At 37.1% G+C, this 25768-nt stretch overlaps 1 protein-coding gene across 1 annotated transcript in view; it reads left to right on the plus strand.

Moving 5' to 3' along the window:
* Positions 1-25768, plus strand: part of LOC111513363 (uncharacterized) — a 203706-nt gene that overhangs the window by 16642 nt on the left and 161296 nt on the right. The window contains exons 2-3 of the mRNA XM_074175350.1: positions 2335-2556; positions 8401-8537. Of these exons, the coding sequence (XP_074031451.1) occupies positions 2349-2556; positions 8401-8537 (345 nt within the window). The 5' untranslated portion in view covers positions 2335-2348. The remainder of the gene's footprint in view (positions 1-2334; positions 2557-8400; positions 8538-25768) is intronic.

A 25768-nucleotide genomic window follows, 5' to 3' on the forward strand; every position in this document is an offset into this window, starting at 1 on the left:
TTCAGAATAAGTACCTTCGGACCAGATTTTATTGAAAAGATGCAACATTTGTTGTTTCTGTTGTAAGGCTAGGTTCTTTATCATATCATAGTGAATTTGGTCAAGTCCAGGTGAAGAATTATTCGTTTCTTTCAAAGCTTTTTGTAGTTCAGATAGTGTGAAACCCTTTATTATAAGCAGTCTGTATATCTTCCGAAAAATCCAACTCTTTTTCTGATTAATTTTTTTGAATTTGAAATTCCAAAGGGTAATTATCTGTACTACTTGTTTTTTCAAAGTGTTGGGCTAGCTGTTAATTTCATCTCGAATTTCATTACCGTTGAGTACAGGTATGTACATATATGTATACAGGTATGTATGTACTCATAATCGGCTATGTTTCTGATTTTCTGCCATAACTCTGTCTGAGGTGTTTCCCCGTTTAGTGTACCAACATAATTTTCCCAACATTCCTTTTTAGATTTCAATATAATGTAACGGGCTTTTGAAGTTTATTAAATTCGCAGTGCTAGGATTTCTTTTGAATTCCGATAAAGCTCGGTTTTTATTTCTTATTTCATTGTGGGTTTCGTCATTCCACCACGGTACGCTTGGTTTTCTAAGCATACCACTTGATTTTGGAATGCTATAATTAGCTGCATAGATAATTGAATTTGTTATTGTTTCAACTGATTCATTCACTGTGTGTCTCAATTGAAATTGTTCTAAATTGTTTCCAAAATTTTCACAATCAGCTTTTTTTATTTGCCACCTCTCTGTAATGAAAATTGGAATATTCCTAGTACTGCATTGTATTTGGATTGCGGCATGGTCTGTGAATTGGTATTCTGAAACGACATTGCAGTTGTTGTGGGCAATTCCAGGGCAGCATAAAATCCAGATGACTGAAAGTTTCAGATCTATAATTCAAGTATGTTCCTTCTCCGTTGTTCAGCAGAACAAGATTGTATTCATCTATGAGTTCTTCAATAATTATTTCCCTATGGTCTAGGCGTTCAGAACCCCATATAGGATTGTGTGAATTGAAATCACCCACAAGAATGAAAGGTTGAAGTAATTGGTCAACAACACTTTTTCAAGTCATCTATACTCCAATTGAATTCAGGTAAATATATATTGCATACTGTGATTTTTATAGGGTACATCATTTGTACTACTATGACTTGTAGTCTAGATTGAATTGAAATTAATGTTGATGGTATATTTTCCTTGATAAAATGGCAACTCCGCCTCGAGCTCTCATATTTGGTATTACATCTCTTCTGGATATATTGTAACCCCTGAGAGAGAAATTCTCTTCTGCTCTGAAATGGGTCTCTTGGAGACACCTACAGAAAGGGCACATTTTTGTTAAGAGTAATTTCAGTTGGGAAAAATTATGAATACATCCATTACAATTCCATTGCAAGATATTTTTATGTTCTTGGTTCATTATTGTGTTTCATGAAAGAAAAAAAATATGAATCTGTATCTGTTTTAAAATCTGTTTTTTTCCGTTAACCAGCTGTCGCACCCCTACGAACGACAACCCTCAGAAGTCGAAACTTGTGCGAGCTGGAAGTGTATTCTGGAAGACAACAAAAATGAATTTGAAATATCAGAGATAAGTTTATATCAATCACTCGAATGAACCTGGGTCATCAACAAGTTTCCTCGGTTTTCCCTTCGGACACCCCTTTTTCTTCTTTTTCTTAGAAGACAGGGATGAAATAGTATACACTGTAATCAGTATACAATTAACTCATTATATGTGACCATCATTTCAAACATCAAAATCGATATGGTGAACTGTTTTATTATATCTCCAAGAGATTAAGCATCGTTTTTCGTTAATGCTTCCGGCTAGCACCACCGCACAGACTTCTCATGAATTACGTCGCCACATTTCAACCAATTCACAGAAAACATTAATAAATTATGCGCATAACCTTACTCTTGAATCATTCCGTCCATTGGTAAAAACTATTATGGAAATCCTTCAGCAGTTTTCGAGTTTATCGCGTTTAGGCAAAGACAGACGTGACGGGGATTTTGTTTCATAATGTGTGGTGATATAAATCTGGGGAATTCACTTTACAAGACAACGTTAACAAATCACTCTAGGTGTAAGGTAAAAAAAACCATTATAAATTTCGGAAATGTCTGTAATATTTTCAACTTATCACAGATAAACTTTTTCAAAATCTCGTTCTTTGAACTATTTCGACTCTTTATGTGTGGGTGAGAGTCAAAACGATTTGCAAAATACCCAATTCATACCTGTCCGACAGACTAACCCTCGTCTCACCTTCTGAACGAAAAATATCCTTGAACAAATTGAATTTTTCTTTCCAGAATCACCGCCTAGAATGTCAGCATCTGCGGTTGTCACTGTGTCAACCTCGGTCGCCATTTGTTTGCTGATAGGTATTTCTTCCGGAGGTACTCCACCGCCAAAGGGTAAATGTAGGATGATGGAATTCACCTGCGGTAATGGACGATGCATCCCACTCAATCGCTACTGTAACAATAAAAACGATTGTGGAGATTCGACGGATGAACCGAGGTATTGCACGAGTGAGTATCCGGTTTAGTTTTTCTGGGTTTTAGTTTCACGAACGTTTGGAAAGAAAACACAATACTTAGTGTTTATTGGCGATTAATTATTTTTTTCCTCAGAGCTACAAATCTATACTGACATAAATGAACAGAGAAACCACAGGAACTGTGCGAAGTTTCAAAATATTAATGATAATGTTTATTCATAACTTGATTACAATAAATAATAAGAATAGCCTTTATTACCCAATAGTTAAAAACCATTTACAAGGTTACCTAAGTATATTAAAAAAGTAATATAAGTGTGTATAACTACAAAGTTATAATTTGAGAAAATCAATAACAAAAATATAATACAATAAAATCAAAAAAATATACCAGAAAATTTAAAATTCTCCATGAAAAAACTGAGATACAGTTTCAACAATATATTGCAGGGAATCAAAATTGATGTCACACAAATTTGATAATAAATTGACATTTTTGCAAAAGCCAAATATAGGTAACTTGAGGTACAAATTAGTTCTGGCTAGTCAGCTGTCAAAAGTGTTTGTATTTCTAGTCCTAAAATGAGACGCACAGAAATTTATAAGAGATAACACCTACATAGCATCCACATTGTTGTGCAGTAATTCATATAGAAAAAATATTCCAGCAAGTTATCTTCGTTATTGAAAACTTTCAATATTGAATGTTATAGTAAGAGGTTCATATGGAATATCTATCAGGATAGATACCATAAGATATGAAGTAAATAAACTTTAGGAAACGACTAAAAAGCCATCAGCTCTCAATGTTCCACTTACTTTAGATCTAAAGTGGCTGTAAAGAGACAAATTTTGATCAAAATATACACCAAGATCTTCAATTGAATTACTGCGAGACATTGAAATAGTATCTACTCGATAATTGTACTCGATGACTGACATTTTCCTACTATAAGACACTACATTTGGATGCATTAAGATATAGTTTGTTAACTTCAAGTCTGTATACTTTTTAACTGTCGTTGCCATGTTTTACAATTTTCGATAGTTTCGACAGGTAAATATATACAGGCCGTTTCTTTTATCATGTGATAACATTGCTAAATTCTAAACCGTAACAGATGCGAAGACGATTAAATGGGAAAAAATGTAACTGTCATCGGGAACAATTCAATGGTCGAAGAAAATTTACAGGGATTCTCGCCCTTCTCGAGTTATACGAGAAAAACAAAAAATGCTGTTTTTCGTTTTTTTCGAATGGAATTGTTATTTCAGAGAATATCAAAATATAGAACCAGGAAATGTTATTGTTTTCGAAGTGTACTATTTGATAATAGTACACTTTGATAAAACGTTTCGTGTCAATATGGCCACCATCATTTTTTTTAATACGGACCTGTCTTTTTTCTTACAGCAATAAAGCAATAAATTCACAATCCAACGGTAAACCAGATTTGATATTTTTATAGAGTTCCATTAGAAATAACTACCACCATCGGTAACAACAATTTTGAATTACCGTCCTGTCGTTACTTCTTTTATGAATTGTTTCAATGTCTTCAAAATATAATTCAGACAACCCAATGAATTCGACAGTTAGGTACCTTAACACAATGAAAATTCGTACTAAAAATTGAATGCTTCCTTCTTTGCTTTGGAAGATTACCATATTTTTTGTATAAATATGGAGAAGTAGAAAGCCAAAACTTCTCTTTCTCAAAAATCAATCTCTCCTGAAAATATCCCCCTTTCAATTTAAACATGTAAATATATGAGGATCTATTTTCAATTTATTTCCTCTACTCATCCTTCATTCTATTTCACTCAATTTTTGTCTTTGTTCCTAACTGAATTTATACTCCGATGAATGATAATTTTTTCACTTCCTTAAAACCAAGCGTTGTTCAATTGAAATAACTTTTCTTTACAAAATACGAACGAGGATAACCTAAATAAATTATTCGTTAATCTAGGTTAATCTTTTATCCAATAGGAAATACACTAAGCTCTTTCAAGAATAAATGATGAATTCAGCTTTGGACGGGAAATAAATTCAGTAAACATCTGAAAAGAAGTTTTAAATTACTTTCCGACTTATTTGGGTTACAAATTTGATATATTCAAGACATGATTCATGGGTTGAATCCTCAGTTTAGCGTTAGTGAATCAGTTTTCGAGGGTATAAGTTATATTCTGAATTTCATATTTCCATTCATTCTATTCAGATAGAATTATAGGAACTGTCAACAAAAGTGCCGACTTTGTGAAAAGTTGAACATTTCTGGAGTAATCGTGAGTTTCGATATTTCCTATTTATATGAGTTGTACTGGATGGATATTTCATAAATGTGGGCTTGCTGGAGTTTGATAAAATTATAATAAACTCACTATAGTTCACAAGGATATGAATAAGATAGAGTATACACTGCTCGTCATCTGAAATGAAGTTATATTATCTGCTGAAAATTGTTGGAAAAAAACTACTATTGTCTCTACTGGAGACAGAAACGCAAACACTGACCTCTTGAGGAAAAATAAGTAGCAATAAGAGCTGAAAATAGACGTAGCCATTCCACATGGAAAAAAAAGATTCAAATGCTCACTGATTAGCGTGGTTACCACCGCAGTTTGATGATTGTGTATGATCTTCCTTCAATCTGGTAATCGTGCTGGCTACTGAATAAAATTCACATATTCGTTATACCAATGACTCAAAGACAAATGTATCACTGAGATAAACATAAGTTGCTAATGTTGAAAAATTTTATTGTCAAAAAATAACGGACAACTGAATCAGTAGTTTGAGGAACCTCTCTTGTCCAAAAAAGTCGATGTTTGATTTATCGAATATTTCATATAGTATTTCACGTATGTACATATCCCACCTGTCACAGCTAAAGACAGTAGGTATTGTTTATTTCAGAGAATATTTTTGTTATCAAAATTTGGATGTTTTTCCATAAGTTTCAGCTTGTGGACAAATAGGATTTCTAAAACTATTGATTCACTTTCTATATAGAGCATTGAAGCTTTGGAGATCTATATCAAACTTCACAGATATCAAGATAGTTGAGCTATACACATTTTGTGTTTTTTATACTACTTGTAGCTATCCATTTCTTCCAAGGCTGCAGAAGACACTGCAGCCTCGTAAGCTTATTGCGTTTTTCTCATATATTTTTCATGACTCATATTCCAACAATCCCGTTGCCTGTACTAGTTTTTACACATCCTATGCTGGATGTATGACATATTCTTCTGGACATAATTCGAGTTCTTTGCCTCCTGATATACAGTGCCTCACTTTCGCATTAGATATGACGAGCTGTCCCTGTCCCTTACTTGCATTTACCTTCGTTGTACAGCCCTTTTTGGTTCAGGTGTCCTCTAAATTAACAGTGATCAGTAAGTGAATTACGTATGTTATTCCACTTCCAATGAAAATATTCATTCGAATTTTTCATACACCTCAATTAAGTATGTGACCTGCCCCAGATACTGTGACAATCCCGGCAAGCGGTAAAAAGTCACACTTTTTCTTTTCCATAAGAATTGTTATATTTTCTCTTCGGACGATGTTGGAGATAAAAACACTATCTATTTATATAAAAATGTCATTGGTAATTCATAAACATTAACACTTAGAATACAAAAGACAGAAAATGTGACTTTCAACCCCGGCCTTCCCTACATAATTCATCATGAAAGACTGATGTTTATTGATCTGGCGGGTAGCTGAAATGTACATTCACACATGTACACTCAAGCTCACATTTCATGTTTAGTTTTTGACCTGAAAAAATTGTTGATACGAGTACATGTGATGCATTGTTTGGAACCTTTGGTGTTGTAATGAAAATTACTGGAGTTCAATCCCAACACGTGTCGGACTGTGGCTACTCATCGTTTTAAGGTTCAACTTAGTACACCTCGAACTTCACTGTTCGAAAATTCATTTAGAGAACTACGTTCATGTTGAATAAACTTCCTGAGGATATTGCTAGATATTGAATCCAAATGGATTCAATATCTAGCGATTCAAATCCAATCAGTGTATTATGCCTACTTCCACATTTTGCTACATATGCGTACCACATTCTTGATGTAAAAACGAGCTATTCTTACATTGTTTGGTCTTGCAGCAATCATTTCAGAGTACACAAGATAATTACAGCCACTAATGTGTGCATTCACATATCAATATCAGGAATGACCGTTAGACTCCTAGATCCAGACTTCAGTATCCTATCAGAAATCAGTCTTCTACTTTATCAAACTATAAATACAAGCGCATTCGCAATGAATAATATTTATAGTTTTTTTATTGATTGCTTCCTTCCTTTCTTTGGAAGCTTTCCACATTTTTTATGTCAAGATGGAAAAGTAGAAAGCCAAAACCTTTCTTTCCCAAAAATTAATCTCTCTTTCAATTTGAAAAGATTTCTGTGGCTGGGATTTAATCAAATGAGCGAATGAATGTGATTACGTACTGTCATCGATGACATGAGTAGATTAAACTCATTCCTTGACACGAAGTCGTAATTTTATGAATGAATTGAGTGTTCCCATTATGTTATCTAGATTTGGTATAGAAGACCTGATAAGGCAAGTGTCTTAAGCCGAAACATCGGATGTCTACCAGTGAGGAAGACTGTGTTCCGTGTAAGTGAAATTTTACCTCTTTCATTTACTCTATTGTGTAGGAATCCTGTGAATGATATCAGATTCGATTCTATACGAATGTTTGGAATACAAATGGAATACGGAAAAGTATTTTTTGTATAATTCAGTGTTCATATTGAAGACTGAATTTCGAAAGTAATTTCCTTTCGTGTAATTCAATGTTTATACGAAAGTAGCTATTTCAAGACAGCTTTTTCTTCCAGTTTGTGTCTGACAGTTACTCCTTTGCATGATCTATGCATCTTTGTATAGTGAAATTTTTCTAACTGCTTCCTCACTTTTATTAGAAGGTTCCCAGATTTCTGTTTACCACGATGGAGAAGTAGAAAGCTAAAACCTCTTTTTCCCAAAAATTAGTTTCTCCTAAAAAATTCATCCTTTCCAATTTAAACCTATTCATACATCAATCAAAATTTATAATTATTCACCAGATGAAATGAAACAACTGGTGGTTTCCAGTGAAGTAATCGATAGATATTAACCTAACATGTTATACTATCATTGACGGTGCAAAACTTGGCTCTGTTTCGTTCGACATTCACAGTTTTTAGAACGATATTTTCCCACCAAATTGTGAATAAACGTAAAATGCAATTCAGTTGAACTTAATCACAATACGCAATTCATTTGCTGTTTTCTAGAAAATAAAGATGAGTACTATTAATAGTATTATCATTCATATGATTATAATTATGAAAATGGATATTCTTTGATTGACTATTTGTTTATTTTGTGGAAATTCATGTTCACTGAGGATACATACACTATAAAAACATTTTTTTGTTTTTGTGTAGTGTAATGACCGAAACTAGTCAACAAATATAAAACTAACGTGGAAAATAGACAAAAGTGTGTTTTTGTAGTGTATCCTCAATAAAAATGGATCTCAGCTCTTTCAGTTTGTTCTTCAGTGAACTGTATTTTCATCTTATACCATTTGCATCGAAATTGTTTATGTTGTATTCGAACTAAGTTCTATTCATAAACAAAATATCAACACTTCATATAAAAATCGTGAATAGTAATTATGTCAAAAACATACAAATTATTCGAATAGAATTTGGCATCTGAAGGCACTGTCCACGAATATTATTTTCAATGTAAAGATCAAAATAATCGGTGTGAATTCACGTTATATGTTGACCCCACATCGAAAAAGAAAGAAGTAATCATTGCTTTCTTTTTATTTCAGGATGCAATAGAACTTATTACGGTTTTACTGAAAGAACTTACGATTTAGAACTCCATCGGCCGAAAGAAGATAAAATTCCCTTCATCTGTTTTCTGACATTCACTGCAGGTGGAGGAGATTTGGGTGATCTCATTCAGGTGAGTCCAATTTCTAGTTATATTCCCGTTTGAATTAAATGTTCAATATTTTGAATTTTCTATGATTTATGAACAATTGAAGTACATACCATAGACCCTTTGAAATTAACACCTATCCTATCCTATCTAGACGCGTTTCGTTAACACCTAAGCTTCCTTGTTAGGAAGCTATGGAAGCTACAAGGAGGCTATGGTGTTAGCGAAACGCGTCTATAAATAAAACATGTTTGTGAAGATTGTTTAATTATTTTCATCGTTGCTTGAAGAAGTTCAGGTTCTCGGAGGGAACGTTTCTTTTATATATAACTCATAACTTTATTGATTATTTGGTGCTATGTTAATACGCAGAGTATTGAATTCATGTTAAGTATTACATTTGTTTGAAGGTGATTGACAATATTTCATGATGAATTTCATTAGTTTGGACTTCCATTGTTTCCATGATTTGAAATCCCTAAAAGAACCAATTCAAATTAAAAAGGTAGTAACAATTTTATTAAGCGAAAAAACCTGAAGTAAAATTACATCTGTATACCGAAAATCCACTCACACCGGACAGGATCTGAACCACGAATCCAACCAAAATCAATCGACTGAAAAAGGAATCACCAAGACTCTATTAGACTCTCCTTTCGGGCTCTGTAATACGAAGGAAGGTCTCGAGAAGGAACATCATCAAAAATGATCAACGGAATGGATACTCCAAAGCGATGGTGGAATAGACTTTGGCTAAAAGACAGCAAGAGCTTCGCAAGGAAGAGAAGCCGTCACAACCTGTGCTTGCATTTCCCTACATCAGAGAATTATCGGAAAGAATAAGAAGAATTGGGTCCGATGTAATACCTAGCGAAAGCTATGTATGGTAATATAAATTCTAAATTCGGAAAGAGACAGATTTCTTCAATTCAGATTATTTTTAAACGCCGTAACTGTCTCTCATAAAACGTTAAATTATGGCCAAGGGACCGAGAGTGTTAAGATAAACACTATTCATCGGCTTGAAAAGATGCCCAGTCAGAGATAATTATCACGTAACTCGATAAGGCATATACATTTCCCATGAATTGAAAGTTTTGAGAACTCATCGAAAGATGTTTTTAAGGACCTACGTCGTACGGGGGTAACGATGAAGAAATAACGGTTTGAGAGACGCGAGACGCGAGGGGCGAGAGACTCGTGATTTGATTTTGCTGGCTTTTTGAAAGGAAGAAAGGGAGAGGGTTCTGGGAGCTCTTCGCGTAAGGTAGCGGTCTGGGAGTGGTGCGAAAATCTTTGTCTTATGAAGTGGGTCTGCGTTAATTTTGAGGAGGTTCGAAAACTAGGGATTTGAAAGGTTCTATAATTTTTTTATTCGTGAAAACAGGCAGTTAGCGTGATTTTGGGTAGTCTTTTACTCTGAAGCGAAAATCGAGCAGTGTAGTGCAAAAGTTTTAAAACAGGGGACGAGCAGGAAAAAGGCAGCGGTGAGTTAATTATACATGTTGTGTACTAACCATTCTATGATTTTGGGAAGGAGTAAGCTATAATAAATTTGTATACAGAGTGGACCTAATAATTGCATTAAAGATATTTAGCGGTCAGAAATCATCGGCCAAGTTAGAGTATTTCGTCACTCTCGTATATTATAGTAATAATTTCCGGCGAAGGCACGAATATTGAGTTTAATTTTTTTTTTTTGAGATTTATCTATGGTTATTATTCTTTAATTTTTTTTATAATTTTTTTTATTTATTATTGAATATAGTTTCTTCTGAAGGTTTTAAACAGGCTTTTATTTCAAAATCTACCATAGTAACCTCGTGGAAGGAAGTGTCTGCGAATTTTTTTTTTTTCAAGATCTTTTCTCTCTGCAACTAAAGACCTCCTCCTAGTGCAGGAGGCGGAATTCAAGCCTCTTTCGGACTTGCCTGACATCCAAAATTTGATGTGGAGAAATTCGCATCTGGTGACAGTAGCTGCCAAATTTTATTTGAATAAACCAAACACGGAAATAGCGAAAGGGTTACCAAGGCTTGATAGACAGTTAATGACGTATTATTTATTGGTGACCCAGCTATAAAATCGTAGATGTTTCAGTGGGATACGTATATATAATAATAATAGTAAATCCGTGCCGGATTTACTACACTGGTGACAGCGGTGGGATAAAAAATTAAAATTTATATCTATTCCTATTTTTGCATAGAGAAGAAATTCGCAGAAAAGCAAAAAAAAAAAACTTTTCTAGGAAGTTACTATGTGTAAAGGATCGGTAGTAAATTCATATTAGCTGAGATTAGTCGACCAAATAGTATGGAAAATACGTAGGCATTTTTCACTAGCGTATCAAATAATTGGAGGAATTTTTGCTGGTTTTGAGTATTAAATTTCATTTCAAGTGGGCGAGTTGAAGTGATTCCATAGTTTTAGCTATTGCTGCCTGTAACAGAAAGTTTCAATAATATTTGAGGAACTGAGATCCTGAGTCACTTCAGTTTGCATTTCAGGGAAAAGAAGCCATAAAAAGGTAGGAATTTTATTTTGTTATTGTATTTGTTTCACACGGGTCATTAAAAAAAAAATCCAAAAATGCTAACTTCTTCCCAAATTACTAACACTACCAATACGTCAACGACATCAGCCTCAGGAGCGCCGACGATGGTCACCCCGACTATGACTTGGGCACCGCCCTTGTATTCTCTGGGCATGATAGCAACAACGTTGGATGATTTTACAGGAAAAAACCCTGGGAAATATTTTGAGAGATTAGAAATGCGAGCCAAATTAGACACGTGGAGCGAAGATCAGACTTTGCAATTATTGAAATTTAAATTAGTCGGAGAGGCATACAATTTTTTTAAGTCAGAACCGGATTTAGATACTTTAACATTTTTCGAATTAAAACAAAGACTTTTAGCAAAATTTTCACCACGTCATTTACCGGGAGAAATACAATATAATTTGAGTAGGTGTTTTCAAAGACATGAGGAGGATGTTTCGTCTTTTTGCACTCGTTTAAGAATTTTAGGGGCCAGTTTATTGAAGGAAGATTTACACGACGCAACGGCGGCAGAAGAGGCAGGACTCAAAAAGAAAAATAAGGAAATAATATTGAACCAATTCAAGATAGGCCTAAGGAAGGATCTTATGAAAGACACAGGAGTGCTATTATTGAAAGAACCGGATCTGGACCTCGACAAAGCAGAGGAATTGGTGAGGCTACAAGAAACCACGTTATTGATGCTTCAAGGCAAAATGGCCAACACGAAGATTTCATCGGTTGAAAATGAAGAAAACGCGTCAGCAAGAATGGACAGGGAAGTAACCCATTCGAAAGAGAAGAATAACACGCACTATCGACGCGCAACTGCGGAGAGGACAAGACAGGAATGTTATAATTGCGGAAAAATAGGACACTTCGCCAGAGAGTGTTATTCGATAGGAAAATGGAAAACCAGTTATGAAAAATCGTGCAACATATGCCACAAAGAAGGACATCCGGCTCGAGAGTGCCGAAGAGCAGAAAGTAGTCAACGCGAGACTTGTTCTACATACGACAATAGGAATCAAGGACCAAGAAATGGAAAAAATTTTCAAGACAGGCGAGAGCAGACAAACGGAAGGAATTATGAAGAAAGACAGGGCCAAGAAAACAGAAGAAATTTTCAAAATTATAGATCGGAAAATAGAAGAGAATGGAAACCCTCAATGGGAGCAATACCCAAAAATAGGCAGCCATCGAAGTCATACGATCGCTCATCACCGGAAAATAATGACAGGAGGAATTTAAACGAATAGGGCTGACGTTTCTCTGTCAGGACGGAGACCGAACTCGGAAAAAATGGCAGAATGAGACACAGAACAATAGTAGAAAAAATCATAGACCGAGCAACGAAACCAGGAAATTCGGGCAACTTGTCATGGTAATTCCAGACGTAGCATCGGAAACGAGTGGACACATTCCACATTTTGTAAAATTAATGGTAAATGGGAAATGGTGTAAATGTCTTGTGGACACCGGAGCCGCTGTGACACTAATACAGCGTGGATTTGTTGAGGAACGGAAAATAAACAGAAGAGGAGCGGATAACTATCAACTAACGAGTGTTACAGGGCACTATTTACGAACTTGGGGTTCCACGAAATTATCTATTGAGACTATAGACAGGAGTTGGAGGAAACAATGGATCGCTATAGTTTGCGACGATGAAATTTTAGGAAATGCTCACATGATTTTAGGAAGAGATTTTCTACGGGGAAGCTGGGCATGTATAGATTATGGAAGATATATGGGTTTACAATTAGGAAATGTTTTCATGAAGTTTCTCACTAGAGAGGAGCAAGAACGAGAATATCGTTACAACAACGGAGGTGTTAATAACGTAACTAGAATCTACTACGGAATGAATCGGGGCACAACATCAACAACAAAACACGGCTACAGGGATAAACCGAAAAACTCCCCGAGGAAACACAAGGGTAATAATAAAAGAGGATACAGATCGTCTGAAAAATACGAGAGACAGTCGAGAACAGGAATAACAGAATGGAAAAAATGGTTAGCGGAAGTAAAGAGATTTCACGAAGAGGACATAAATAGTCGGCGCGAAAGAGGAAGTCAACAGAAAATGGATAGGACCTCAAAGCAAGAAAAAGCCCAACTGAAAAAGGAATTGGAGTCTCCAGAGGAGAAGAACATTGAAGACGTACCACAAAATATTAAATCTATGGAGGAAGAGGAATATTGAGATGCTATATTTAGTAATGAGAACGATGAAATCGAAGAGCCGAAGAATAAAAACACCCCAGAAGAAAAACAAAACAGGAAGATCCAAAAGGACTTGCCAAAAGAGAAAAAAATAAGTATCACTAAAGTAGAGGAGAAATTAGCCATTCCTAGAGAAAGTAAGGAAGAAATAACCGAAGAAAAAGTGACACCAGAAAAATCAGTAGAGGGGTCAAGCCAGTTCGAGAAAGTAGATGAGTTAGGATGGTTCGGAGACACACCCCACCAGGAGACCTCAAGGTCAGAGGACAAAGTTTCACAGCCAAGATGGGAGACAGATATTGTACTGGAAGAGCGAGTTGTAGTACTAGGCCGATCCGAAGCCATGGTACCAGCCACCACGGTCAAACGAGTGGAGGGGCAGTTCATCATCAGTGAAGCAGTGGACCTCGGAATAGGAGGAGTTCACAGTGCTAACGCGATATTGGACAACGCGGAACGATTATGGATCAGGGTAGTCAATACCTCCATGAAGGAAGTCACCTTGAATAAGAAGCTGAAAATAGCCAAAGCCGTAGCATGCGAAATGGCGCTATGGGAAACAACGCCAATTGAATCAACTATAGGAGGAATAAATTTACAAGGGAGCAATTGGAGTGAAAAAGGTTTTGAGCTAGAACACCTAGACCCAACTATAAGAAATGAGCTACTTGACTTGCTGAAGGAATATCAAGATCTTTTCCTGGGAGAGGGTGACGCTCTCACTAGCACGACTAAAGTCAAGCATGGAATAACTTTAGAACCCGGAGCCCAACCTATTTGCAAGGCTCCATACCGAATACCCTACCGACAGCGAGAAGTATTAGAAGCGGAAATTGACCGATTGTTAGACGCAGGCGTGATTCGACCTTCTTTTAGCCCTTGGTCAGCACCAGTAGTATTGGTAACGAAAAAACTACCAAGTGGAGAAGAAAAAGTCCGAATGTGTATCGACTATAGAGAACTGAACAGTGTCACGAAGAAGGAGTACTACCCCCTACCTAATATGTCTGATTTGGTCCAAGGATACACAGCGGGAGGAGAAGCCTTGTTCTCAGTAATAGATGTAGCTGAGGCATATCATCAAATTGATATGGAGGAAAAGGATATACCACTTACTGGATTTAGTACATTTGGAGGACATTACGAGTACTTGAAGATGCCTTTTGGATTGGTGAATGCGCCATCGACTTTTCAGAGATTCATGAATATCACCTTGGCAGGACTCACAGGAGATTTGTGCATGGTCTACTTGGACGACATAATCATCTTCAATGCAAATGGACCCGAAGATCACATATCTAGACTCAGGAAGGTTTTCGAACGATTACGAGAAGCAGGCGTAAAGTTGAAGCCAACAAAGTGCAACTTTCTACTCAAGGAAGTGAAGTATTTAGGCCACATTTTAACGCAAACAGGAGTACTACCCGACCCCGAGAAAATCGAGGCGATTCATAAATTCCCAGTACCAAAAAACGTGAAGGGAGTAAGGTCATTTCTAGGATTGATAAACTGGTATAGGAGATTCATACCTAATGCGGCAGAATTAATGGCTCCGTTGACCAACCTCACGAAGAAGGAAATCAAATTTGAAATCACCACAGAAGTATTACAGGCCATGGAGAAAATTAAGGAAACTCTTACCTCGGAAATGATACTAATATTTCCAGACTTCTCCAAACCATTTATAGTCGCGGCAGATGCATCAGGATCAGGAGTCGGAGCGGTTCTTAGTCAAATACGAGAGGGATATGAAAGACCAGTAGCATATGCCAGTCGAAGTTTTAAGAAAGCGGAACTAAATTATTCCACAACGGAAAAAGAACTTTTAGGGGTGATATTTGGAATTCAAACATTCAGATGTTACTTATACGGAAATAAATTTACTATTATAACTGACCATAGGCCACTCAAATGGCTGCTTACATTAAAGGACCCTGGTTCTAGATTGGCCAGATGGGCTCTCACTTTAGGTGAATACGACTTCACCATAGTTCATCGAAAGGGGAGACTGCACGGAAATGCGGATGCTCTGAGTCGAATGTACGATAAAGGAGACCATTATATCGATGTTGAGTTTGAAGAATACGATGAGTATCGGAAAATACATCAGTTGCCAACTATGAAGAAATTAACTATCCGAAAAGGAAATTTATTTTCAGCACCTGAAGAGTGCGCTTCGGCTCACTGTGTATCAAAAGACTTCGCCATGGGAGCTGGAATCGCACGACAGTTCAAAGAAATCTACGGAGCTGTCGATGTATTGACTCAACAAGGAAAAGAAGTTGGAGAAGTAGCAGAGCTACGACTCCCTGAGCGAAATCTCTATTACATGGTAACTAAGGATAAATATTGGGAAAAACCCTCATACCGAACTTTATGGAATGCTTTGCGACAACTGAAGGAGTGCTGCGAGAAGAATGATGACAAATATTTAGCCATGCCAAAGATAGGATGCGGACTGGATAAGCTGGACTGGACAAAAGTTCGGGAGATGATAGAATTTTTGTTCTATAATACTAAAATCGAAGTAACCATATACGAACAAACTGAACAAGTGGAAGCCATAAACGTGGTGAAGAACGATGAAGAACAGTTGGAACCGGAATGGGATCGAGAGGCGTTAAAAAAAGCTCAAGATAGCGACGAGTACTGTCAGGAGGCATTGAAACAACACGCACTGGAGGAGGAAAACTCCCCGTACTACATTGCCTCGGATGGATTGATATTCCGAATTGAAGGGGACGCGGACAAGCTAATTATACCGAGAAAATTTGTAAGGAAGGTATTGGAAGATTTCCATGATTCTCCGCTAGCCGCACACCCAGGACAACAGAAAACGCTACTGAACATCCAAAGAAGATTTTACTGGCCGAACATGAGGACAGACGTTAACAATTACTGCACCAGCTGTGACGCGTGCAATCGGAGAAAGTCTACGCCACGGAAAAAGGTCCCCCTGCAACATTTCACACCAACTTCGGAACCATGGGAGCTAACATCCATGGACATAGTAGGACCACTGGTAACATCCAACCGAGGAAACCACTATCTATTAACCTTCCAAGACTATTTCACCAAATACGTGGAAGCCTTACCTATCCCGGACCAAAAGGCTGATACCGTAGCAAGGGCCTTTGTGGAAAATGTAATCACAAGACACGGAACCCCGAAGAGGCTTCTCACTGACCGCGGGTCAAACTTTATGTCAGCAACATTCAAGGAAGTGTGCAAACTATTGGGAATTGAGAAGATACAAACGGCCAGCTACGCACCAACAACCAATGGGCAGATCGAACGGATGCATAGGGTACTAAAGGATGTGCTCTCATATTACCTGAAGAGAGACCAGAGAGATTGGGACGACTGGGTCCCCTTTGTCTTGATGGCGTATAGAGGACTACCACACAGCACCACAGGATACACCCCATTCTTTTTGTTGCACGGAAGGGAACAAACTCTACCTATTGATAGTTTTATAAACTCAGGGCGAATGAGATATAATTATGACGAGGATTATGCGTCAGAATTGTTGGAAAGGCTGCGACAAGTCTATAAGAGAGTCTACGCTAATACGGAAAAAGCGAAAGAGGCCAGGAATGAAAGATTTAATAGGAAAACGAAGGAACACACCTTCAAGGTTGGAGACGAAGTATTAATACAAGCAATGACAGTTAAACGGGGCCTTTCGAAGAAATTGGCAGAAAAATGGTTAGGTCCGTATAGAATTTTGGAAATGGTCACGCCAATCACTTGTAGGCTGAGAAAATGTGGAGGAAGAGAAGAACAGGTAGTACAAGTAAACAGGATGAAGAAATATGTCCCGAGACTAAAGGAAGAAGATGAAGGCAGAAAGCAACAAGCCAAGAAGAATAAGCAGAAGCACCGCGAAGAAAATTTGGAACCCGAGGGAAATAGTGAAACGGAAAGTAAAGATGAATTCGAAGAGAACACAGAAAGGGAACCAAAAAAAAACCTACTTAGACACTGGCTTTGTTACCACGGTATATTCCGATAGCATGGGGAGAGCAGGTAGGAGAGAGTAGCGAAGAGAAACCAGAGGAAACAGAGGAGTCGGAGGAAGAAGAGGCGGAGGAAGCACCGGTCTTACGTCGGTCCACGAGACCTAGACGTCTACCAGACCGATATACTCCATGAAATATGAATTTTGAATTCAGCTCGCCCTGCGGGGGGGCGTAGAATACTCCGCCCGGTCAAGGTTGTCGTCCGGAGGGGGTAAGAACCCCCCTTAAAAGGAAACAACCCCCTTTTCGGCCCAAAATTCCATCTTCTTATACATAGGCGGGGAAGGGAAGTGTCTCGTAAAAGGTGATCGAAAACTTTGGGTCTACCCCATTCCTTACCCATTTCTTTACCGGGGTGAACGATCAACCATCGGTTATCTCGAGGCACGTTAAACGATTTTCGGAGGAAACAACATAATGAAGGATATTTTCCTCCCTTTTACATCAATTATATTTTAACCTTTTTTTCCTCGGATCGTGGGTGTAACTCATTCTTTTTTTTTGGGGATATGGAACTTTTCCTTAAATTCTTTTTTAATCTTCCCCAGTTATACCACTCGATTACTTTGTTACTGATGAATATTCAGTTAACTTTTCCCCATCGCTCCGTTAACAACAAGCGTAACCGCAACTTCAGTATAAGTTACGCAAGACTTGGAGTTCACAAACTCTAATGATTTCACTTAATCTTTTTTTTAAGACATCTATTTTTTTTTTCCTTTCTTTTATTTTCCCCATATTTCAATTTAGAGCTCCGTTTGAAAGGGCTGCCATACAGATGTTTACCTAGAAGGTAGCACCTAAAGGAGTATATGATCTAAGGGCATAGTACCGGCCGTAACAGGTACTGGAGTATGAAAAATAGGGGATATTACAAACAAGAGAACTCCTCATAGATTTCGAAGTTACTTGGTATCCCATTATCGACTAGCAGCGATGACACACCGGGCCATATAGGTACCACTGAAGAGTAAAGAGAGTTTACTCTAGATTTCAAATTTCGAAATTTTACTTGGATAGAATTTTGTTTGGAAGGATTTAGATCCAAAAATATAATTTTTTGTGGTTTGTTTTGTCCAAACAAGCTTTGTGTCAAACTATCACTACATTTATGAGAGTTTATCTTCACAGAGTAAGTTTATACTCATGTATATAACCGAATGTATAGTTAGGGAATAAATGTTTCGTATATAAAAGTTCATGGGAACGTTACTCTATTTTCAATATATCAAACTGTGTACTATAAAGGATTTGCTTAATAGAATAGAGCGTAGTTGTTTATAAGTAGGGTGCCTTCGCCAAAAGGGAATAGAAAGGGAAATTATAACGTTTAAATGGAAATAATCATTTTGTTAAAATAGTAAGGAAAGACTAGAAAACGTAAGGATACTAAGCGACATTGTCTATGAGCTACACAAAATAGAAATTGAAGTCGATTCATTTTTTCTTGTTATGATGTTGTTGCACATATAATCTACAATTTTATTTTTTATTTTATGTGTTGCAGTATTTATTATTCAACAGAAATAACTCTGCCATGTTTTAGTTAACTTGCATTCAAATGTTCTTTTAAGGGATAGACACAGTTCCAGACGGAGCCTTAGTTAGTAAGGGTAATAATCTACATCGACGGAGAAAAGGACAACGACAGGATGGTCACTTCCAAGGTCAACACCATCATCCTGGGAGTAACCTTATTAATGCCCTGTTTCATCACCCAGGTGAAGCCTCTAATTGCATTTGACTGTGACGACAAAGCAGCCGAGATATCAGCGATATCTCTTCGCGACGTCGCAGAGTGTCCGGAACCACAGACAACTTATCGAAGTGAAACGGGTACCGTGCAAATTATTCAGAAAGACGAAGTTGAATTGCAATACGCGTGGACATGTCTGATCGAGATCACGCGAGTTATTATGCATTGCGGAATGCACAGCCATAGTTCCATTGTGGCCGGGGGAATCTTGAGTTACGTAAACCGACTAGGCGCAGAAGAATGCCGCAGTGCACACCGATACCGATCCATCAACATCCATCACCAGAAAATTGGAGACCTAACAACGAACGGAACAACTATCGCTTCGCTAACGTTGGAAGGAATCGTACAACCGGATGGAACCTGTCAAGGAACAACTTATCATGAAAATGGACAGACGTGGAACGCAGTAGTTATAATAGCCACCGTGAAAATAACTATGACGGACTTCGAGACAAAGGTGAAACTAGACGACAATGAACTAGTTCTTACAGGAAATGTAGTATGCCCATATCTAAAGGGGTACTGTTTTGATCCTAGCATCGGCGAAGCCACTTGGGACACAAATTCAGAACGACTATGTGGAGAGAAGTTCAGCTTGCTTCACGCAGGTCCTGCAAAAAAAAATAACGAATAAGATCACTACTGAGCAATTGATAGTAGTCGAAAACAAGGCGAAAGTCTTTGCCGTAACGTTGGTAAAGAAAATCAATGTTTGTCAATTAGAACTCTGGCAGACTGAACACCCACGAATAATGGTTTTAGAAGGGTCCGCCCAAGACATGAGGTTGAACTCAAAGGTTAAGATATTACCGCATAACGCAGACCTGATGGCTTATGTGAACAGCAAATTTTTATATGTCGAACAGGCTAATAACAGAAAATTGGACCAGTTGTATACGGACACCGTCCATCGGAGATGTAACGCCCAACGAGAAATACTGAAGACTAGGCTAATTGTCGCCCCATTAGCACCCAGTACACTAAGCCAACTAGTAAAAGAAAGCGGAGGGTATGTAGGACGCGTACTTGGCGAAGTTCTTTACATCATGCGATGCATACCTAAATCTGTTGAAATATTAAGGACAGATAAATGCTATAACGAACTCCCCATTGTAGTAAATAATGAGACCAAGTTCATGGCCCCAGTCACCAGAATTATCCAGAATTTTGCAGAAGAAGTGGATTACAATGGACTATTACCTCCATTATACTTTATAGATAATCGATGGATAGGCCTAAGCCCGCATCCAATTGAAAAACATGCACCCGAAGAGTTGTCACCTGAAGTCGAAACCAAATTAACATTTAGCCCAATCCAACCAGTTGGAGCACTTGGAATATATACTCAGGAAGAAATCAAGAGTGCCCAAAGAATTATTACCTTTGGAAACGAGCGAGAAGCAGTTGAAAACATTATAGTACGACGAGTTGCCGGCCTAAAAACGGCAGGCCAAGGATTTTCCACCGTGAACCTTTTTAACATGGAGGAGATGGAGAAACTAGCACACAATACCCTACACCAGATTTGGGGTTGGTTCACCGACATAGGAATATTTATGAGCGGATTGATGGGGTTCTACGTAATATTCCGTGTGGTTAAGTATATCCTGGGAGTAATGTTAAATGGTTTCCATTTGTACCAGACGCTAGGATGTGGCGTGATGATACTAGCCAGTTTTTGGAACACCCTAACAGTGTGGGTCTTTCACCGAAGCCAGGCAGCCAAGGCAGCAAAGCAAGCCGACCCAGAGGCGCCCGAGGAGGACCACGAATTGGAACAGACACCCTCTTCCACCATATACCCCCGGAAAAATCTAAGATTAATAATCCCTCGGCCCCCGCAAAAGACATTACCGTGTGCCCCGAAACGCAAAAGTAACGGGTTAACCGTATCGAACTTCAAATTAACAAGGTGACGAGAAACTATCGCCACGGAGTCATCATTGAACGCGATCAACCTAGAAACTATTTGTAACCCTGACCGTAGTTGCAGCCGCGGGAACAGGAGCAGCGTCAACAGACTTTAGAAGTCCTGGAGTTTCCCGGGCTATTGGAATAGGTTACTCCCGCAGCAGCCAACAGTCATCGAGTACGTGGTCAACCCCACGTAGAGTGCGTGAACCTATACGTGTGATCGCGAGTGCAGTGCGAGAAAGGGAGCGACTCATATGTACGCGACGGTTTGAAAGTCTTGTACAGGGGTAGCCATAGACATAGAACATTTTCAGAACTGATATTTTTCTTGTGTTTTTGTTGATTATCCTTGCTTTATTTGAAGGAAGTCAGTTGCGCTGACTAAACTATATTTGTCTATTTGATTCTTGCATGTCACTATATGTTGTGATTGTCTAGAATAAGTTAGTTGTAAAAGTTATGGCATTGTGTATGCCCAGAACTTTTTCGTAGGGGAGAGTGATGTAATACCTAGCGAAAGCTATGTATGGTAATATAAATTCTAAATTCGGAAAGAGACAGATTTCTTCAATTAAGATTATTTTTAAACGCCGTAACTGTCTCTCATAAAACGTTAAATTATGGCCAAGGGACCGAGAGTGTTAAGATAAACACTATTCATCGGCTTGAAAAGATGCCCAGTCAGAGATAATTATCACGTAACTCGATAAGGCATATACATTTCCCATGAATTGAAAGTTTTGAGAACTCATCGAAAGATGTTTTTAAGGACCTACGTCGTACGGGGGCAACGATGAAGAAATAACGGTTTGAGAGACGCGAGGGGCGAGAGACTCGTGATTTGATTTTGCTGGCTTTTTGAAAGGAAGAAAGGGAGAGGGTTCTGGGAGCTCTTCGCGTAAGGTAGCGGTCTGGGAGTGGTGCGAAAATCTTTGTCTTATGAAGTGGGTCTGCGTTAATTTTGAGGAGGTTCGAAAACTAGGGATTTGAAAGGTTCTATAATTTTTTTATTCGTGAAAACAGGCAGTTAGCGTGATTTTGGGTAGTCTTTTACTCTGAAGCGAAAATCGAGCAGTGTAGTGCAAAAGTTTTAAAACAGGGGACGAGCAGGAAAAAGGCAGCGGTGAGTTAATTATACATGTTGTGTACTAACCATTCTATGATTTTGGGAAGGAGTAAGCTATAATAAATTTGTATACAGAGTGGACCTAATAATTGCATTAAAGATATTTAGCGGTCAGAAATCATCGGCCAAGTTAGAGTATTTCGTCACTCTCGTATATTATAGTAATGATTTCCGGCGAAGGCACGAATATTGAGTTTATTTTTTTTTTTTTGAGATTTATCTATGGTGATTATTCTTTAATTTTTTTTTTAATTTTTTTTATTTATTATTGAATATAGTTTCTTCTGAAGGTTTTAAACAGGCTTTTATTTCAAAATCTATCATAGTAACCTCGTGGAAGGAAGTGTCTGCGATTTTTTTTTTTTTCAAGATCTTTTCTCTCTGCAACTAAAGACCTCCTCCTAGTGCAGGAGGCGGAATTCAAGCCTCTTTCGGACTTGCCTGACATCCAAAATTTGATGTGGAGAAATTCGCATCTGGTGACAGTAGCTGCCAAATTTTATTTGAATAAACCAAACACGGAAATAGCGAAAGGGTTACCAAGGCTTGATAGACAGTTAATGACGTATTATTTATTGGTGACCCAGCTATAAAATCGTAGATGTTTCAGTGGGATACGTATATATAATAATAATAGTAAATCCGTGCCGGATTTACTACACCGAGTACAACATCAGAACCTGCTTCAGAACCAGAAACAATATCCGTAGCAATCTCACGAAGACCAGGCCACCAAACGCGGACTACGATTCCAAGAATTGCATTCACGGGATACCCTGTGAGTGCGGAAAACCCTATATCGAAGAAACTAAGAGGCCATTGAAAGTTCGCATTGCCGAGCACAAGAAACACACACCAGCAAATCAGGAAAAGCAGAGCATGTTTGGACACATCAACATAATATCGAGATCATACACAACGAGGAACACTGGTTTAGGGGGAAATTCAAAGAAGCCGCATACATGTTGTCCAACAATGTATTCAGCCAAGCTAGTGTACTGATAGGAAACATATGAATACCCATAATCAAGCGAAAAATGGCCAACTCCCACATCTCACGCTAAACCTTTGAAGCGGAAGTGAAGTGAAAGTACTCGAATAACCCATAAATAGTCATCTCTCGGAGAAATTAGTCCATTCATCGCATGAAGACGATTGTGGATACCAACAATCCAAACGTCGTAAGTAACTCGGTTTGGAATCTCCTAATTTTTTTTTGTTTAGTTGTTCTAATTTTTACCTTTATTTTATTTCAGTGTAATTTCATTTTAGGTTTTTTGCTCAATATAATTGCTACTTCAGCTATTCTTTTAAATTTTCAATTTGTATTGGTTCTTTTATGAATTTCAAATCATTTTATATATTATTAGACAATGGAAGTCTGAACTAATGAAAATTAAGTATTACAGTCTTGAATAGTGGCTTGGAAAAATGTGTTGAAATGGGGTTCTCTGTTCACCAGATTTTATTCCCGTATGAACAAAACCTCTTAAAAGGATTAACGGTGTATTACCTTCTAACGAGCGATATATGATGGAATTGGCGGATACTTGATGAAAATCCATAACTAACCTATTCAAAAAATACACACACAGTGAAACAATGAAAATGGAAGACGATCACAATCCACTGAATTTCTTAGATTTGAATATCTGTTGCTCAAACAACAAAAACAATTTTTCAATTTATCGCAAACCCACACATACAGATATAACAATTTATAATCAATTTCTATTAATAATAATGATGATGATAATATTTATTCATACAAGAAAATTAATTACAGAGTATAATTTAACAAATGCAGCATAATTGTAAATAAACAAGAAAATACCACGGAAGCAGGGTACTGCTTGTATGTGGGCGTATACACCATGAGAGCAAAATAAGTATAATTATTATTCTAGGTTTCACTCTACCACTTGAACTGTGTACTAGGATTGAGTAGATATATGCAGACTACCATACAACATATTCACACAAATACAGACACTCTCATATAACATGTACGCTTATACACATTAAAGTAATCGCAGGTAATATAATTACGAATTATAGATACTACATCTAGATAATATAACTAAATCTGAACTTTTTAAGTGTTAATAAGGTAAAAGACTTTCCAATGTTTTTTTTTTCATATATATAAAAGTGTGAACATGTAAAATGTTGAATGTTAATATCGAGATAAAAAATATGATCTTTTAGGATTTCAAAATACTCGAATATACCGATTTACAGGTACTAAGTGCACTTAGGATAATATTAGGAATACCTAAAATTACTTTCAATTTTCAATTATTTACCGTATATATTAACGCGGCGATTGTTTTATAAATAGTTTTGAATTTTTTTTCGTTTCGTTTTGCAGTATTTATTTCGGGAAGGAGATTAAATACTTTTGGTGCTAAATACTGATAGCATTTTGGGTTATTGATTTCGAAGCGAAAGGTACTAAATTATCATTTTTTTGTCTCGTAGTAAGAATATTTGTCTGATATCGAAAATCTCAGACTCTTCATGGAGAGCATCACTCGCGTATCTGTTGTTTTAGAAAAGTATCGTTCTTAGGAATGGGTATTGCTTTACTTTACGTGGCTTTATATAGGTTTTTTGAACCTTCTCACCTATCCAACTATTACATATTTTTGGTGTGATTCTATCAAACTTTGATAGAGAATTTTGAGCTGTCTGGTTTCAAATATGTCTGCTATTCTCCTGAATCTATATATAATACATCGTAATTTTTTTACTAGATAAACTTGCAGCACTTATGCACTTATAAACTTGCAGCATACCACTCTATGATAGAGAGATTTATGAATATCCTGCAGAATCAGTCAAATTTCCAAAATGAATTTAACAGAATCAAACCAATTGCCGTCAATAATGCCTTCATCATAAAGCCTTCATCGTAAAAAAATACTAAAACAAAAACCAAACCACAAAACTTCTAATTCGATCTACCCTAGAATCAAAGGAAATAATTACCATCTTTTTGCTTGTCTAACATATCTCAGTTATTCTACAAACAAAATATCTAGTTTCTTTCAGAAACAAGGCATAAATGTGGCATTCAAGGGTAATAATAATTTGCATCCATTTATGTGTAATTCTACGTCAGCACGGGACAAATTCAAAAAATCTAGGGTCTACAAGCTCAAGTGCGATGACTGCTATGCATTATATATAGGACAGACATACCTCAGTTTCATCCAAAGATTCTAAGATAATTTGCAAAGTTACAGATTGAATAAACAAGATTCCAACTACGCCAATCATCTCATAAAAAACACTCACAACTTCATAAAAAATCTACACTTTCGACCAAAAAGTCTGAGATCAAATATATTTGAATCTATAGAAATAAAAAAACATGTTGCTGATGAAAACAACATTCTCCAATCATCAATAATTTCTCAAATGCCCCTTGATACCTCTCTCTACCTACCAATGCAACTTTTATTATTTAATCAGATGACATCATATACATATATACTAGGTTACTTTATAACTCGCTCAGAAGATGACACAGTGTATCAAATGTTCAAATGTTAGTGTTTTGTAAATTGTGAAGTATTATTTTCACCCTACCCATTCAATTGGACTGAAAAATACAATTGTCTCTTTATTGATATTACTTACAGAATGAGAAAAACACCA

Source organism: Leptinotarsa decemlineata, unplaced genomic scaffold, assembly GCF_025532065.1.
Source record: "Leptinotarsa decemlineata unplaced genomic scaffold, Ldec_3_MD MMD2_tig00001019_RagTag_RagTag, whole genome shotgun sequence".
In the NCBI taxonomy this organism is placed as follows: Eukaryota; Metazoa; Arthropoda; class Insecta; order Coleoptera; family Chrysomelidae; genus Leptinotarsa; species Leptinotarsa decemlineata.